The sequence below is a fragment of the Oryzias melastigma genome, linkage group LG21 (assembly GCF_002922805.2).
Source record: "Oryzias melastigma strain HK-1 linkage group LG21, ASM292280v2, whole genome shotgun sequence".
In the NCBI taxonomy this organism is placed as follows: domain Eukaryota; kingdom Metazoa; phylum Chordata; class Actinopteri; order Beloniformes; family Adrianichthyidae; genus Oryzias; species Oryzias melastigma.
In genome coordinates this window covers 22,442,543-22,461,110 of record NC_050532.1, presented here as the reverse complement: position 1 = coordinate 22,461,110, position 18,568 = coordinate 22,442,543, and the positions used below count along the sequence as shown (strand labels likewise).

Genomic DNA, 18,568 nt, shown 5'->3' with positions numbered 1-18,568 from the left:
GTAGTACATGTCTCATAGTAACCAAAACAACGACGCCAAGATCTTGTCGTAGGATGTTGAAGGACGGTCATAAATAAAATATTTTAAACTTTAAACATCGCCAAGTGAAATATCGCAATATATCACCAAATCGAGTTTTCCTTATATCCGGACCAGATGCCCAAGTCACCTCAACTGACTCCTCTCATTGGGGAGAAGCAGTGGTTCTACTCCGACCTCTCTCTGGGTGACCGAGCTCCTCACCCTAAAAGAGTGTTCCCCGATTTCTATCACCGGTTTTATATGAGACAACATTTTCACAGACTGACCTGTATGAGGCTGAAGAGGCCTCCAATTTTTTTTTTTTTCTGGCCTCCAGTTTTCCTTAACTTTTAGGATAAAGCTTATTTTAATCCTCCATAAAATGTCTACTTATAATGTAAACGTCACTAGATTTCATCTTGGAACTATTAGGATGTGATCTAGATTTTCTCTAAACCTATAACTGACAAAGTGGAAACTAAAAAAATCAGACGTCAACTTCAGCCTCATCTGACTAATAAGGTGTGACAGATAAAAATAAAAAAAATAAAACAAAAAGATAATAATAATAATCACTAAAACGTGCTTTCCAATTATAATAATAAATGTGAATCCACAGTTTGATCAACTTTATTAGCAGCATCATCATAATATTAGGCATTCTTATGCATTATTATTATGGCCTGTAGAAAAAACTTACTTTATTTTGCATTTTTAGACTTGAAGGGGTGTAGTAAAGATTTTTTTTAAATAAAAATTCTCTAAGATGAATTCAAAAAAGAACAAAAACGACAGAATTTGTTGTTGTTCATACTCCAGAGCTGAAAATTTGTTTTATTTTTTTATTTTTATCATTAATACGGTATTCAACAAAATAAAACTACAGATAAAAAAAACAATGCTAACATAGAGACGAGGTTTGAGTGGACCTTATCTCATGCTTGCAATGTCAGCTTGTGCCGTCCAGGCCGGGGCACCAAGCCAGGGCCGAGGGTGTTGCCTCTTCCGGCCAATCACAGATGCTGAGCCTGTCTCTTTTTCTCTCTGACGTCAGTCAGAGGAAAAAGGGAAAAGAAAGAAGAGAAAACAGACGGTGGGGTTAATGACAAAAAAAATAGACAGATGAGGATTTGTGTGACTAAAAAAAAAAAAGCAAAATAAGATGGAAGAGAGTAAAAATCCAAAGCATGTGCAGATGCTGGAAAGAGAGAAAAAAAATCACTTAGAGGCTGTGCGCATCTGATGAAACACATTTTGGCAAAATTCCACATTTAGTTGACGTCAGTTGTTTCTGTCTTGTCATGATCTTGTTTTCCAGGAGGCACAGAGATGACGGCGAGCACGAAAAGGTACGAAAAGTTCTGAAAATAAACTCAAGAATCCAAAAACACTTCCTGCTGTATAAATGAATCACAAATGTCAGGATGTAATGTTATTAATTAGGTGGATAGAAGTAGCTGTATTCACAGTTTGAATCAACATGTATTGAATTTTATTTGATTTTTCATAAGCAGGTTGCCAGGTTTGATCTGGGTGATAAGCACTTTCGAATCCCTTTGAAAATAGTCCAAATGAAAGCGGTATTTTGATTTCTAGGTATAAAATTTCTCTCAATATTTTGTATTACTACAAAATCGCAGATACAAAGTAGAAAAGTTGAATTATATGTGATAATGTTAGTGTAAATACTTTATGCTGAATCTTGTCACTGAAAATACTGAAGCTTTGCTGAAAATGCTGAAACAATTTAGTCTACTCTAATTGCTGAAGAGATTTGCTGAAACTACAAAAACTATTTGCAAAATGCTAAATTGGCTAATAGACTGGAAATGTTGTTAAAAAATTATGAAAGAACGCTGAAGTTGGCTTAACTTTCTGAAAAATATGTAGTAAGTTTGCTTTAAAATCCTCAGTACATTTCAATTTTGCTAAAACGTTTAGTGTGTTGTCTACATATTAGCTAACTCCAAGTTAGCCTAAAAAAACCTTAGTAGATTCCAAATTAGTCTAAAAAGCTAAAACATTGCTAAAATACTAGCTCAACTCCAAAACAGCCTAAAAATCATCAGTAAACTGCCACATTATTAAAAAAAATAAAAACTGTATGTTGGTAAAATATTAGGTAAATTCAAAAGTAGCCTAACAGACCACAGTAGATAACATATTAGCCTAAAACGTTAGCATTTTGATAAATATTAGCTATATACCAAATTGGCATAAAAAATTCAATAGATTCAGTAAATTACCCAACTTAGCTAGCTTAACGCTAATTTAACATCTCAATGTCAAATTATTTTAAAATTACTGTAAATTATGGTTTCAAAGTCCCCAAAGTTTATGTAAGTTTTTTTAAGAATTGTGTGAATGCTTTGTAATTAGTACTTTGGAATTATGCTAGCTGTTTTGGTAAATTAGACTTTTATTCATTTTGTTTTTGATAATTTGGAGTTCAGCTAATATTTTAGGATTATTCTAGCTGTTTTGGCTAATTTAGACATTTTTCCATTTTTTATGCCAATTTGGAGTTTAGCTCATATTTAACAATATGGTAGATGTTTTGGCGAAATTAGATATGTGTTTAGTTTTGCTTTTTGTTTTTCTTTTGGCATTAAGGTAATCTTTTAGGAAGCTTTTAGCTTCAGCATTTTTCAGCTATTAGCTTCAGCATTTTTAGCTAGCTATCAGTTTTAGCATCTTCAGCATCCACATTCGGCTTACGGCATTCACACTAGCAATCTAGTCTGAATAATTTGTCATTCACTTCCTAAGGTACATATTCTGTCCAGTATTTATGAAGTTTGTGAATACCAAAAATACAAGCAGTAATGTCTTGAATATGCTGAATGTTTTGATACCAAGATTGCTGAAAACGCTAAAAGTCTTTCCAAAGAACGTACGGAAAGGAGCAGGAGAACCCCTATAGCATTCACACAATGAGGTACTGTAAGACAGTAGAACCCATTTCTACACATGTCTTCTCGGGGAGGATTCACACACGCGCATGTTCCCCAGCATGGGTAGCGGATGAGTCATGTCTGACAGCCCATACTGTGACTGTGAGGGCTTCAGATTTAAGGGCCAGAAATCTGCATTCAACTCACAGAGGCTCCATCTTCCTCGCCGTTTCCCCTCTCTGTCTCCTCGCGCTCGCACTCCTGCCCTTGCACTAGACTCTGATCTCCTTCACACACACACACAAACAGGTATCGGTGACGGTATGAAACTGACAACTCGCCGCTGTGCCAGACGCACGCTCCATATGCTGTGAGCTGCCCAGGATGTGACATGAGACAGCCTTTCAGCTCGGATTACTTAGACGCTGAGGTTGTTGGTCAGCTTTAGCCATACGTCCATAAAGAAAGGGAGCGAAATGGAAGAGACAAACCTCACAGTCAGGGTCAGAGAAGGAATGGGAGCTGCTGCAGTTAAAGGCAGACTAGACGATCCAGGAGGAAGCAGGACATCTATGCCCAGGAGGCACCATCACAGTATCCTGTGGTGACATAATATGTGCGAGCAATGAGTGATGAATGAGCATTCAAGCGCCCCTAGCAACGACACAACAGATGTTTGCAATAACACCATCTTCTGTTTTTAATTCTTGTTAATGTTCCCACAATCTGGCCAGAGCACATGAACTGTCAGCAGCCTTTAACGCAGATCCCTATCATGAAGACATTCAGCAACATGAGTTATTATCTATGAAATATTGGCAGGAAGTCAGCTGTTATTGTGTTCGCATTGAGCGGATTCATGCGATCCAGACATGGAAGGAATTCTTTGTACTCATCTTTTAGATTTGAGATGCAGTCTAACCAAAAAAAAAAAAAAAAAAAAAATTAAAAAGGGTTCAAATTGTTACCAGAAAGCGTAAATGAAAATGTTATGTTTGTGGATATCGTTGAGGGTTTATTTTACTGATTATATGTCAAAGTCGAGGACCGGGGGCCAAATCCGGCCCTCCTGGTAATTCTATCCGAATAATTTTATTTTATTATTAATGGCCCGATGTTATCTTGCGCCTATTTCTAACTTGTATAATTTTGACAAAATATATTTTTATGTAGACTAAAATATTGAAAGTTATTTGAGGCTTAAATTGATTTGTTCTGGAATAATATTCCTGAATTTTTATAATTCATAATTATGTTAAAAAGTACAGTTTTAAAAATTGACTTTCTGCTAGCTTGAAAAATAAAGTACTACGGATTCCAGAAAATAATAAATCAAGTCTAAATAAAGATACCAACAACTTAATGTAATAACGTGCAAACGTACTGATGGGCAACCCCAGACCATGAAGCAAACACAAACACAAAGATTTTTGTTTTTCTTTTTTGTGAAATTCTGTAAGTTTTATGCATTTTTTTCTCCTCTATATCTAAATGAGATTTTCTTTTACATTTACTGAAGCTAATTTAGTTTAATATTTGATCAGTTTGATCTGAATGAGGAAGTAAATGTGCAAAATAAACGCATAAAGACGAGGATCCATTTACTTTAGCAGCAGAATCAAAGTTCCAGACTGTAGTGAGCTGTCCGTGGTGCTGAAACTTGATTCCTTTCAAACCCTTACAGTAACATGCTTTTATCCTCCAAATAAAGTGAAAACCAATCACAAGTAACACACAAACACTAATAAGTCAACTTTTTTTTAAAGTCTAACCAACCTAGCACCACTCTTTTGTTCAACTAGTCGTAATTAAACGTTCTGTCAACACTAAACATTCGTTTGGGTCAGGGGTCAGCCGGATGCGATTCATTGACTTCTCTTTTGCAGCTGTCTGACTGGAGAATCATGACATACTTTTAATTTTAAATGCAAAGTATTTTTGGGCTATACACGCATTTAGATGAATAAAACAGTCAGATAATTCCAACTTTATTTAAGTCATTTACAAACTGTTTTCTCCTGACTACAATACCCATAATGCTCCTACAATCTATCAAGCGATTTGGGTTTGTAGTTTGAAAAGTTGAAAAATGGGACAGATTTTTGTGAATTGCAGAAAGCAAAACCAGAATTCATACTTAAGGTGCACTGGAATTTAAGGCGGACTGTCTATTATTGAACACAATTCAAGGATTTCAAACGTGACATTTGGTCCTAAAAGTATGTTTTAGTAAATTAGCTCTAATTTAATTTTAGTTGGATTTATAGATTTTTAGCTGAAATCCACGATTAATGATACATTGAATTGTGTATAGTTTTTGTTTTTCTTAAATCATTCAAGACATATCTGCGTCTTTCACATGATCCTATAGGGTGTCTTTTATTTTGAAAGAAAGTCATATGAACCTTTGTCAAAAGTTACTTTCATGTAAAAAAAACATTTGTATTTATCATAATTGTAAGTGAAGTACAATAAGTAATATACTATACAGAAGTAGGTCTAATTTCTCTACATGGTGAAGTAAGAGTTGTGGCTCCTACTGGATTGTGATCAGAGAAATTGTCCTGAATGGCTTTTTAGAAGTTAAAGGTTTTACTTTTTATGGAATAACTGGTTTTGTTTGTCTTTCTTTGCTGATTGCTTTGAAACTTTTTAACAAATAAAATAGGTTGATTAAAGGATACTATAGTGAAAAGGATTTTTAAAACTCCTTTTTTTTTCTTTTTCACAAAAAATAAATATGGTGCGTTAAAATACAACTATTAATGTTAGTGATTGAATCTTTAAACTGCGCACGTGCGTTCATGGAGCATCAAAAGCAGAATGTCACTTTAGTTTTTCAGAATACATGTAAAGATTTGATTTGGGGGGAAATAATGAAAATAGAATGAAAGACTTGTGTGTTCAGTTTGTGTATGTGTGTGATTCTGTGGTCTCTCCCTCACCCTGCACGTGCGCGTGTGTGTGTGCACGTGCACGCTCGGTGTGCATGCAGGTAATAAGCTGCTCCGCCACTGCGCAATGATGGAGCTATCGCAGCGATGGAGATGACGCAAACAGACACAGCTCTCCAAAAAAGTGTTTCAAGACGAACATGGCGGCAACTTAACCGCGGTCCAAGATGACAATGGCCACCGGGAGAACGGATTCGAGCCTTTCTGCTCACGCACGGGACAGAGAACGCAATCCGCCTGCATCGAACGGACCGGCTGCTCTCCTTTAAGTGGATCTTCAGCCCGAACGGCGGCAGATGCGCAGCATCAGTACCTAGAGGCTCGCAACAGCTGGTCCTCCTGCGCCCCCGACGAGAGAACAAGCCCGGGGAGGGACGTACGGAAGAGGGGGCATGCGGTCAAATAGGACGCCGTCTCCCCCCGGAGAGCCATGGAGAACCGGGATGCGGCAGCGAGACGCTTAATCCGTGCGGGCGCGCTAATTGGATCGGAATAGCACAGATTGCTGCAGGCGCGATAGTGGAGCGCCCTGGACCGTCGGAGGCACGGCACGGCACCCCGCCGCTCCACAGAACCAACCGGAGTCCATCTCCCAACAAGTCAATGAGTATTGTGGCAGAGCAGCCCCCGCGGTGGAGTCGGGCAGGGCAGCACTCTCCTAAAATATGACCAGGGGTGCTTGGATGCGTCGGCAGCATGACGAAGGCTTAAAATCCTGGTTTGCACCCCGAGAGAACGAGAAGCCATTCACGGAGTCGGAGCGGGCCCAGAGATGGCGACTGTCGCTGGCCTCTCTGCTCTTCATCACCGTCCTGCTCTCTGATCACTTGTGGTTCTGCGCCGAGGCGAAGCTGACACGGACCCGCGACAAGCGGCCGGACGCCGGCTTCGCCTTCGCGGACATGGGCGCGTACCCGAACTCCCTCCGTGCGCCAACATCCCCCGACCCCCGCCGTCTCGCCAGAGAGGAAGATGTTATTTTTATAGGAAATTCTACCAAACCTCTGTGGCGAATGGAGACCTGTCACCCGGACAGCGTGTCCAAAGACTGCTTCACTTTCACGGACGCGCAGACCGTGTGCGTGGCCCTCTTTGGCGCGGGGGGAGAGGGGACACAGTCTGCCTACGTGAATCTGAGCGATTTGTACCTTTCTTTTTGTAATTCCTACTCACTTTTGGATTTGTTTTACGGGTTTACGAGTCCGGACCTAATAATGAATTGCACCCTGGATGCGGCCACGGGGGGAGATGTGCCGGGATGCGGGGCGTGCGTGCGGGCCTATCAGCGTCTCGATCAGCTGGCGGAGGAGACCTACCGGGAGTTTGAGCTGCTGGTTGAGAAATACGAGACGGATGCTTACTCGGTCAGGACGTGCATGGAGGAGTGCAAGGTAAGGCCGGGTCGCGCTCGCTCACAAAAACCGCGCACGTGCATTGGAAGGGGGTGGGTTCGCGGTCGTCATGGTAACCGGTGGGCATATCTGTCATTAGACTTGCAAGAGTTCAGGCTGCCAGTAGAGCTTGTGGAGGTTTTGTATGGCAAGCCATTCTATCATCAGATCAATAGTCTTGATATCAGTCTGTTTCACGCCTAACTAGTAATGTCAAAAGTACAACTAGTTAACTGGTAATAACCAAAAGTGTAAACTAGTTAACAAGTAATGTCTTAAAATGTGCAACAGTTTACTACTTGGCACTATTTGTAGTTAACTAGTAACACTCTCTAAAAATGCAACTAGTTAAATCGTAATAGCTAAAGTGTGACCTATTTAACAAGTAATGCATTAAATTGTGCAACAGTTTACTACTTGGCACTATTTTTAGTTACTAGTTAACTAGTAACACACTCTAAACTGACCACTAGTTAACTGGTCACATACAAATTTCCTACAAGTTTACTAGTAAGCCTCTTGTAAAGCTAATTTATTAACCAGTGATAGCCAAAAGTGTAAACTAATTAGTTAGTAATGTATCAAAATATGCAATATCTTACTAGTGGGCCTGATTTGTGTTTACTAGTTAACAATGGATACTAGTTAACTAGTAACTAGTCTTAAAAGACATCTAGTTAAGTGGCCACATGCACATTTGATAAATACTTGTAAGGCTCCTATAAAGCCCACTAGTTAACTAGTGATAGTCAAAAGGGAGAACCAAGTAACAAGTAATGTCTTAAAATGTGCACTACTTTACCAGTAGGCCCTATTTGGGCTTACTAGTTAACTAGTGACACTCTAGAAAGGCAACTAATTAACTGGTCACATGCAATTTTCTACAAGTTAACTAGTAAGGCTCCTATAAACCTCACTAGTTAACTAGTGCGAGAAAAAATATAGCTAGTGATGACATTATTTTCATATTAGTTTGCTAGTGCATCATTATAAAAGTTACTAATAAACTAAGGGACTTACTGTCAGCTAGTTAACTGGTCTTTTTTTCTCTTACTAGTTAACTATTAAGACTTACAGATGTCTCACTAGTCAACTAGTTAACATTTTGCATGCCACTAGTAAAGTAGTGTGATATTTTTAGAACGTCACTAGTTAATTAATAACCACAAATATGGCCAACTAGTATTAGTATTCATTTTAAGACATTATTTGTTACTTAAATCACACTTTTGTCTATCACTAGTTAACTAGTTGTACTTTTGTCACAACTAGTTTGGCTTAAAACAGTCTGATATCAATGATATGGATTCAATGACACATGGCTTGCCGTAGTTTTGCGCTGGGATCCACCACTCTTTCATACATTTCTGATTACTGTGGTTCATATTTATGAATTGGGATTGCAGAAGTGACGTCTTGCGTAAGAGGAGAGGTTCAGGCCCGTCCCTCCACGTCTCTTTGACACGAGGAGAACCAGGGGTCTGTTGTTTTGATGCATATTTCAATATGGATAATAGCACTCCTGTGATTTCTGCTCCTAATCCGGGCTTTGCATCATCCCAGATTTGACTTCCTGCTCCACAGCAACGGCAACACCAGAGCACATGTACCTTGTGCAAATGAACAGCACTGCTCTTTTTTTTTTTATGGACACTGTGTACTCTTGACGTTGTGCTGGATTTCGTCCCAAAGCTAATCGTTCCCAGATAAACAGTGAAAACCGGAAGCAGAGCGGAAAGATACCACATGAAGCACATTAGATCCCTCTTTTTATTTATTATGCAGAGGCTTGTTGTAGAGGCAGGCTTTTGTCCCAGCAGTGTCTGTTGGTGTGGTAGCTCTCCATGGTGCTGAAAGTGTGCTGTTTGAAATGCATTGACAGGAAAAGTGTTCAACTTTTGGTTTTTATTGTACCTTACTAACATGCAATCTCTTAGACTAAACTAGGGGTCTGCAGCCTTTTATGCTAAAACAGCCATTTGGTTCAGTTTCTTACTGACCAAAACCCAGCGAGGGCCACATGGTCCCCTTTTACCACCTAAAACCCAGCCAGCAAGCCCAAGTGGACCCCATATGGTTTAAAAGTGGACAGAAAATGTGGGTCCTGATTGGGTTTGTCCGTAGTTTCTGTGGTGGCCCCACCTGTGTTTTCTCACATTGACACAAGTGGGGATTGAGTGGGTTAGCTTTCTACGCTAGCCATCTGCCCAGTGGACAGCGTAGCGTGCTATTGAACTCCGCTGTAGCAAAATCCAATGGAGCATGCTAACGAGCTCAGCTGAAGCTAGCTCCATTGTAGCATACTAGCGAGCTTAGCTGAAAGATGCTAGTACGCTCCGCTGAAGCAAGCTCTGTTGCAGCATGCTAGCGAGCTCCACTGTAGCATGCTAACGGACTCGGCTGAGGCAAGCTCCACTGTAGCATGCTAACGGACTCGGCTGAGGCAAGCTCCATTGTAGCATGCTAGCGAGCTCCACTGTAGCATGCTAACGGACTAGGCTGAGGCAAGCTCCACTGTAGCATGCTAACGGACTAGGCTGAGGCAAGCTCCATTGTAGCATGCTAGCGAGCTCTGCTGAAGATGAGGTTTTGAATTTGCACCAAAGCTTTGATCTTCCTGAGAAGACATGTAATGTTTTATATTAATCAATAATAATCAAATACTTAAAACAGAGTGAATATACAGTGCAAATATCCAGATTTATGCCATCAATGTTAGTTATTTTGGGAGATATTTTCATGTTTGATTGACTAAAAAGTTCTGTCAGGAAATGAACCAGAGGAGAACAAGATCTTCTCTCCTCCTGCAGCCTAAACTCATGCATACGTGAGATATTGTGCACTTTTCTGGTGTTTTAAGTGTCACTTCACGTAATATTACATGTAATGTTGAATATGGTTGATTCAGCTTTAAAGCAAAATCCTTCTGAATCACATTTTTAAAGCGTGTGTGCACCCATATGCATCCATTTGCTTTAACGCCCTCTATTAAACCAGCTAATCAGTGTTGTGCTTTGGCACTGCAACTCTTTACTAATGCAATAAGAATCAAGCGGAGCCACATCAGCCTTTTAGCCCCTTTGGCTCCATCTGAATTGCTAATCTGCTTGGGTGTTCGTGTGACCTTTGGGAGAGAAAAGCACCGCAGGCCTGCAGGTCGACATCACAGGCCAGACTCCTTGAGGAACCGCTGTTGGATAACAGAGAAAGAGCTTGAAACAAAACAAAATTAAAATTATATTTCTCGTTTATATCAGACTCGTGTTCATAAAATGTATCTTGTCATAGCAATTTAAAATGAATCATACGTCAAGACTTTAATTTTTAATGAGTACACAAATACTTCTAATAGAGGACATAAAGATACAAAGTGTTTGCAGTGATGAAATTATTGTGATTTATTTGGACAGATGATGCCTGCGAGGAAACATTTTTAGCACAGTGTTGGCTTTGAACAAACGTGAAGCTTCATTCTGTGGTTTCAAAAGAAAAAAAATCAAATAGAAGATGGAAGACAACATTCCAAATGAAAAAAAATATGTGACAAATAAAGATAGTCAATGGAAAACTGTGACAAACATGTTTTTATAAGTAAACTACAAATATTTTTTGATTGTTTATATTTTAAAGACCCACTCCAATGAAAATGGTGATTTTAACTTGTTCTTGTAGGATTTTTCTCATGGTGGAGGACATGTTTATCTTATTTTAGCTTAAAATTGTGTTCCAAATCGTTGTGAATCAGAAGCAGAGAGTAAAACGTAGTTGGAAAAAAGAGGAAAATGGGCCATAAGCCACCATTCTGATGTTTCCACTTGTAGACGACTAGATCCATGAACGTCTTCTTTTTCATGTCAGAGCTGGGCTCAAAATTTGAGTTATTTAGCCGTACAGTTAGGGCTGTAAGCTAGCAGGGGAGCATGTGAACAGAGAGCTGGGCCCTGATGAAATGGTACCGGGTCGCAGACGGGAAAAAAATAAATAAATAAATGCGCTCAATTGTATTATTTCTGTTTAGTTTATTTTCTGATCCTGAAGGAAGTTTTATTTTGAAAGATTCTGTTCACAACCTCCGTCTGGGTCATGTGACTTAAAGCAGCTAACTAGATTGCTAAGCTAGTAGCTCAAAGCTAAATACAAAAACCAAGCAATGAAACGTATTTGGAAAGTTTCTTCGGGGAGAAAAGATTTAAACTGAAGAAGAGCCTTCGACTTTAAAGAATAATAAAGCTGCTGTTTACAGTTTACAGTCATGCAGAATTAGCGCAGCAGTTCTCATGTAGCAGAAGTCGCTCTGTCTAAAAAATAGCGACAGACTTTCGATTGTTTCACACACAGATAAAAAAGTTGGGGAGACAGGGTGGATTCACGTTCATATTGTATTTAGAAAACCATTTTTAGGACCGTTGTGTAATTCTATTTGATTTTTTTGCTTTATTTATCCATCACACCTTATAAGTCAGATGTAGCTGAAGCTAGCGTCCGGTTGTTAGCATCCACTTTGACGCTAAAAAGAAAATTTTCATCACAAGTTCAAACCAGCTGCAAACATTTTACTGAGAATGAAGATTCAATCAAATAAAGTTGATGATTTGTGAAAACTTGTAAAAGAGACACTTGAGAATGTTTCTACAGCTTTAGCACAGAAAATGTTCCTTTGTGTTGAAAAAATACTCACTGAGTGAGGATTTATGTGAAGACAAAATCAGACCTGAGCCAGGATTGAGTGTTAAAAAGACAATTTATCTTCTTTTATCAAATATTTTTAAAATCAGAAATGATTTCTACAGATCAACAACTTTGTTTCATTGAATCTTTATCAACTGCATCATCAAATATTTACTGATATTTTAAAACAAAAAACTTGTTATAGTAGCATTTTTTATTGAAAATAGATTTTTGTAAACCGGAAGCTGATAAATATCAACTTTGGACCCGCTCGGAACCAGCCGGTCTGTTGCCTGAAAAAGGTTGGGGACCACTGTTGTACAATACGACGGTATTTTTTTGGGGGGGTGAATGGTATTTTAAGTTCTTTTGATGAAGTTTCCTTGTATATAAATAATAGAACAACACTGATAAATTGATCTGGATCAATCAAAGCTTAATAGATCAACAATTGATCCATAAAAGTAGAAATCGATCTGATGCATAATGCTAAAGTCCCCTAGCTTGATGCTAATGTTTAATGAAATATCCCATATGGCGGCTAATGCTAACGCTCGGTCAACACATTACTGACTAAATGAACATCTTTATAAAATCACAGACATGAATTTTCTAAATGCTTTTAAGGAAACATTTTTTAAAGTGGTCTAAAACAATGTTTTTCCGCTCATACTTTCTTCTTCTTCTTCTGGAATAAGTTGCAATGCTATAGTGTGATCGCCCCCTAGTGGCCAAACTGAGACGCCCTCCAAGCGAGGCAGAACAATTGTCAGAGCTTCTCCGTTTGAGAATCCATGTAACTGTGTATGGTATTAACAATCTCATTATAATTTTACTAATACATTTTAAAGTATGTGAACTGTATCAGATCAATGTTAATATCCTTAAAATGTATATAGAATATTAACGTATTTCTAAACAAATAATTCTAACTGTGTAAACTGAATATTATAATGAATTAATTGAGACGATCAAAAGAACAAAAAAAAAGAAAAAATCAGAGTTGAATTGAATCAATATTGGAGATACTCAGCCCTAAGTCTAAAGAAGGGGGAAGCTTTGTCTGCAGATCCGATCTTTGACTAGGAAAAAAAAAAAAAGGGTTTTATAGAATCTCTTAAAGCGGTAAAAGAGAAGGCACATTTTTCCCATAAACCTCTGAAATTCATGGACGATTCAAAAGGGAAATTAGTGTCATAAATTTGCTGGCAGAAGCATAGCAACAATGTGGGAGTGGGTGCTGGCTTTATTTAAGGAACAGTGATTTCTTCAAGTTCTGCTGCATCAAAGAGATATGTGAGCATCTGTTTTAAATGTCAGAATGTCCGTCCCTGAAATGAATCTCAAGGAAAGGTGCATAATGCAGCCAGACAATAACACAAAGTGCACGGGTCACGCAGGGGAAGGAAGTCTGGGGAGGGAAACATTTATAGTTTCAAAGACTCACACATCCAACAGGGATAAAAATACTCTTGTTTTCTGTGAAGATCTTTGTACCAGTAATTAAAAAACCTTTTCAAGCTGCTTTTAGATCAGAAACTAGAGTTAGAATTAGATTCAAAAAGAATTAATCTTTATTTCAAATTTTAATATTAAGTGTTTGTATTGATGTTTCGTTTTTTTAGTGGATTTTTCTGTGAAAAAATAGTTTTTGTTGTTGTTATTTTTGTATGCATTCATCATTATTCAAACATTAAAAGTTATTCCTTTTAATCACTAAAAAAAAAAAAAAAAAAAAAAAAAAAAACAGAAAAATCTTTTTGTTTTTGCCAGGAATCAATAAAAAATTAACTAATTAAAAAAATTAATCGCAATTAATCGCAATTAACTTTTTTTGTTACAGTATTTGCTGCCCACTTATTTATCTGCAAATAATCATAATGTAAAAATCACACACAAAACTGTACATTTGTTTTAATTAAGGCTGTCAGTCACTTAAAAAAAAATCAGATTAATCACATTTTTGTGTTATAATTAATCTCTATTAATCGCAATGTTTTACTAGGTAAATTTTATGGCAATATGCAGCTTTTGATGAATGTCTTAAACCTTTGACAATAAAGCTCCAGTGTTTAAGTTCTTTGATTTACTGTAACTTTTTAACCGTGAATGCGATCGTCATTTTAGTAGATTCTGAAGGAGAAAAGCGCCGCTTTTCTCCTTCAGAATCTACAAAAATGACGTTGATCGCGTTAATAATTCAAAAGTTACAGTACATTAAAGACGACACCTCAGGTGCTAAAGGGTTAAGAAGAGGAAGTTCAGACCTTATTTGGTATGAGTCCCCTTATTGCATGTATTCAGGAAAATATGTTTAATGTTGATAATAATAACCTACTTTTAGTACATGATGTGTATTATATAACGTATGATTCTCAATGTGTTTTAGCATCACATCGGAAAATCTTTACTCTTAATTAGCTTTGAACAACAGCCTCTCTTCTCTTCCGACGTCTTTCACTGATTGGGGTTACTGCACCTCTGTGGATCTGAAAGTTGCGATTCTTTGCTAAAGACACTTTAGTGAAATTCCACATCTGTTCTCTGAGCTTAGTTGATGACAAACACCCAATGGGATGATTTACTCTCATTTTTTTTCTTTTAAATCCTGGTTATTGAGATCTACTACGCTTTTGCTTTTTGTTTTTTTCAGATATCCCTGCCTTAATTGCAGCTGATTGGCTGGATCAGGTGGACTCAATCAAATCTGGAATCATTTGATCCAAACAAGCAGAGCAGGGACAGCTGGAAGACGCAGCGATACAACCAAAACATGACAGCGGAACGTTTCAAATAACCTTAAACATATTTATATATTTTAACTACGATAATTATTCAGGAAGTAGCATGTTTCTTTTTACTTGTTTATCATCCTATACTAATTAACTGCAAACAAAAGTGTGGTGAAAATGAAGAGAAAATAAATCAGTTTTTTTTTAGGAAATTGTAGGAATGACACCCCCGTTAATATAGTCTTTATTCAAAATTTAGCATGAAAGGTTCAAAACACTTTTTAGTTTTAATATTTTTTAATTTAAAACAAACAGAGCAAAACACAGAATTGTGATACCCCTGGGATAAATCCGTGATAGTATAATGGAGCTTCGTCTGACTTTTTTTAAAGACATTTTTCCTGTAAAATTGGTTAATCAATTTGCATCTATTTCAGTTTAACAGATCAATAATCGATTTATAAGAATATAAATCGATTTAGCACACAAAGCTAAAGTCTGCTAGCTTGATGCTAACATTTAATAGAATTTCCCATAGGACCGCTAATGCTAACGCTCGGTCAACCTAAACATACATTCCTGACTAAATTTACATCTTTCTAAACTCACAGGTATGAATTTTTCAAACTTTTTTAAGGAAATATTTTTAAAGTAACTATGTGTGGTCTGAAATACTGTTTTTTGCTTATTCTTCTTGAAAAAAGTGTAATGCTATAGCGCGATCGCCCCCTAGTGGCCAAACGGAAACGTCCTCCAGGAGAAGCAGAACAATGTTTACAATGTTATTAATCTGAATGTTTCTGTTAGAATCCAGATCCAGGCCTCGAGGGCCGGTGAACTGCATGTTTTCCAACCAACCTGCCATTGAAGCTCCTTATTGGCTAAAAAAACTGATCCAGGTAATCGGCAGCAGATGAGAAAGGATTTCTGGAAAACCAGCAGGAGATCAGCCCTCGAGGACTGGATCTGATTTAGAGGATTTTTGCAAAAAAAAGTTTTCTCTTTGGAAATTAGTTTTTTGGACAGTTTTATCATTATTGGGTATTTTTGTGTAATATTATAAAAACATATAATCTAAGAAAATAAGATGGGATTTAATGGAAAAGATGGATATTCACCCTATAATGTGACAAACCAAAATAGCTATAAAATTGCCTAAATGTAGCTTCTACTCAAAAGCAAAAACATAAGTGAATATCGTTTTTCATAGCTGGGAATAAATTCAGGCGTTAAAAGTTTAAACATTAGCACAAAAAACAGTTTTTGATTGATTGTAAAAGTGTTCCAGTGGTCTTTTATTAATACTAATGCAGTTTTTAGCCACAAAAATCATTTTCTAGGATGTAGTTTCTGCTGTAGTTCATTAGAAGTTCACCTCTGAGATGTAGGTAGGGAAAATGCAACCCCGCCCCCTTTCTCCTCTAACTTGTCTGCTCCTGATGCACAAAAATTTTAAAGAGGAAATACTCAGAAATGTAATTTTAGGCTTAATTTTCTTTATGTGTGTCATAAAAAAACAAAACAAAAAAACACTTTTTATTACAGTGGGTAATTTATTACAATGTATTAGATTATTTTTATTTTTTCAGATCATTAGATATGATATTATTATTCATCTTATTCAATTATTTTAATTTGTAACAATTTATTTATTATTATTACAATTTATTAGAGCAAATTGTAAAGTAGTAAAAAATGCTGAAGAAGACTATTAAAGGTTATTTTCAAAATCCTACTAAAAAAATGTTGCACTGATTGTCCACCAATAAACTGCTTACAGCTGTTAGTTGAGAGATTCTCCTTCAAACTGCTTCCCTCTTTTTCTTCAGGAAACCTGAGGTTAGCTCCGAGCTTCTGGCTCACATTGAGGGAGGGTTTCGTACCCCCATTTACCCACATTTTTAATTTTCTAAACCTACAACCTTCTGCGCCTTTTAATCTTTACTGTTGTAGATTTCAATTTCACACTCTAAACCCCCCTTTTTAAAGTTTCATTGCGATTGGCATTTAATTCTTCTAAAGGGACCCATCAGCATCAAATATTCATATCAAGACGGGGAGGTTTCCTCCACCAAGCATGTGTAAACACACATGCACGCTTATCTCATAAACACACCTACAGGGGCGCGGCGGTGCAGCGTTTCCTGCAGGTCCAGACCTGTCTGTCCCTTCCGGTGTAATTTAATTTGCACTCCCATAATTCTCTGCTTCTCTGGTGGCTGTGTCTCCAGGGCTCCGTCTCAACATCTTGATCTCCTTTCTTCCTCTATCCATCACTGTCTCTCTTATTTTCACATCCTCTCCCATCTGTGTCGGAGCTCCGAGGATCCGTCATTCCACGCACACGTCCGTGTCCGTCCTACGTCTCGCTCCTTTCTGCATAATCCTTCAGATTGTTCAGAAGTCTGCCGTGTTGGACGGCGAGTTCCAGATAAACGGTGTTAACACTTGAGTGTTTGGTTGGTGTCTTTAAAAGGTTACAGTGGAGCGTTTATGGGCCTTTTTGAGTGTTTCTTCTAACTTCACAATTTTCTCTAATTATTTATCCGTAAAACACTTTGGTTGTGGCGATGCTTGATATCTATCTTTTTTATTCAGCCCAAGCTTCTTTTTTTACAAATATTTTTCATTATATTACATAATATTTCAACCATGACCCTGAAACAGTCCCATAAACTCAATTTAAAGAGGTTGTCATTTTTGTCCTCCGAAGATCCCAGAACCTAAGACGAACATTTTTTTGTTTTATAAAAAAGATCAAACATATAAAGACAAAAACAAAGAAGTGATGAGGTCAAAACTATAACAAAAATGTCTTAAAAACAGGCAAACGTCCACTAAACTACAGTCTAAATAAAATGTCTTAAGAGATGCCACATTCCTGTGTCATAACTGTGTTTAAAACCACAAAGTTAAAAGCTAAAAACATCTTTTTAATCTTCACAATGATCTTAGAACAAACTCATTCTGTTAACATGCTCTCCTGCTAGCTTACAGCCCTTGTTATATATTTTTTCAATAAAGTAGAAATACAATTTTAAAAAAGATAAATAAAGTTTAAAAGGAAAAATTAAAAGTCAAGTTGCATATATTGTTCATAATTTTTATAAATGAAGTTTAAAAAGATTTGCAAGTCGTTTGTATTGCTTATAAGTTTTTTTAAATGTCAATGTCAAGTTATATTGTTTATGAATAAAGTTAAAAAAAAAAAACAAGAAAGAAGCTGACAGCCCCTCATAACTCTTAGCTAACATTACCAGTAAAACAAGGATGGTGAGCAGTATTGGAGCTGCACAGTTTTGATCCAGATTCCAGCTTAGACGAGGAAAACAAAGACGCTCGTGGATCTATTTGTCTGTAAGTGGATGTATCGGAATGGAGCGGAGCAGGAAGTTTGTGCTCCACCAACTGTAGTTTGTATGTAAAGTACAAAGTTTTTCAAACTGTATTTTTTTATCTGCTCCTGAAACAATGTCCTAAAGAATGAAAGTTTGTTAAAGTATTTTGGATAAAAACAGATGAATTAATTAAAAGCCACTAGAATGCTTTGAAAAAGGAATCAAAAGATGATCGGAGTGGGACTTTAAGCATGTAGGCCCGGGGGCCGGATCTGGCCCTCCAGATCATTTTATTTATTGTTATTAATGGTCCAATGTTATTTTGCGCTTAATTCTAACTTTTATAATTTTGACGACATATATTTTATGGAGAGTAAAATATGGAAAGTTATTTAAGGTTTATGTTGATTTATTTTGGATTAATATTCCTGCCTTTTTATTATTCATAATTGTGTTAAAAACTTGCGGTGGTAAAGTTTTAAAAATTTGTATTTTGGACTATTTTGGCATTTACCAAGATTTTTTAGGCTATTTTGGAGTTTAGCTAATATTTCAGCTACATGCTAGCTG

At 37.2% G+C, this 18,568-nt stretch overlaps 1 protein-coding gene and 1 long non-coding RNA gene across 3 annotated transcripts in view; one reads left to right on the top strand and one right to left on the bottom strand.

Moving 5' to 3' along the window:
• Positions 1 to 334: 334 nt before the first annotated feature.
• On the bottom strand, positions 335 to 7,367 carry LOC112155285. 2 transcript variants are annotated; one of them, XR_002920773.2, is made up of 4 exons: positions 7,231 to 7,367; positions 3,407 to 3,514; positions 3,123 to 3,202; positions 335 to 1,065 (listed from the first exon to the last, which is right to left on the bottom strand). It is a non-coding gene; the product is annotated as an uncharacterized LOC112155285 (long non-coding RNA). The 2 variants fall into 2 exon arrangements; XR_002920772.2 differs by having other exon boundaries at positions 7,186 to 7,366.
• Positions 5,874 to 18,568, top strand: part of LOC112155284 (transmembrane protein FAM155A) — a 129,230-nt gene continuing 116,535 nt past the window's right edge. The window contains exon 1 of the mRNA XM_024286811.2: positions 5,874 to 7,260. Within this exon, the coding sequence (XP_024142579.1) occupies positions 6,535 to 7,260 (726 nt within the window). The 5' untranslated portion in view covers positions 5,874 to 6,534. The remainder of the gene's footprint in view (positions 7,261 to 18,568) is intronic.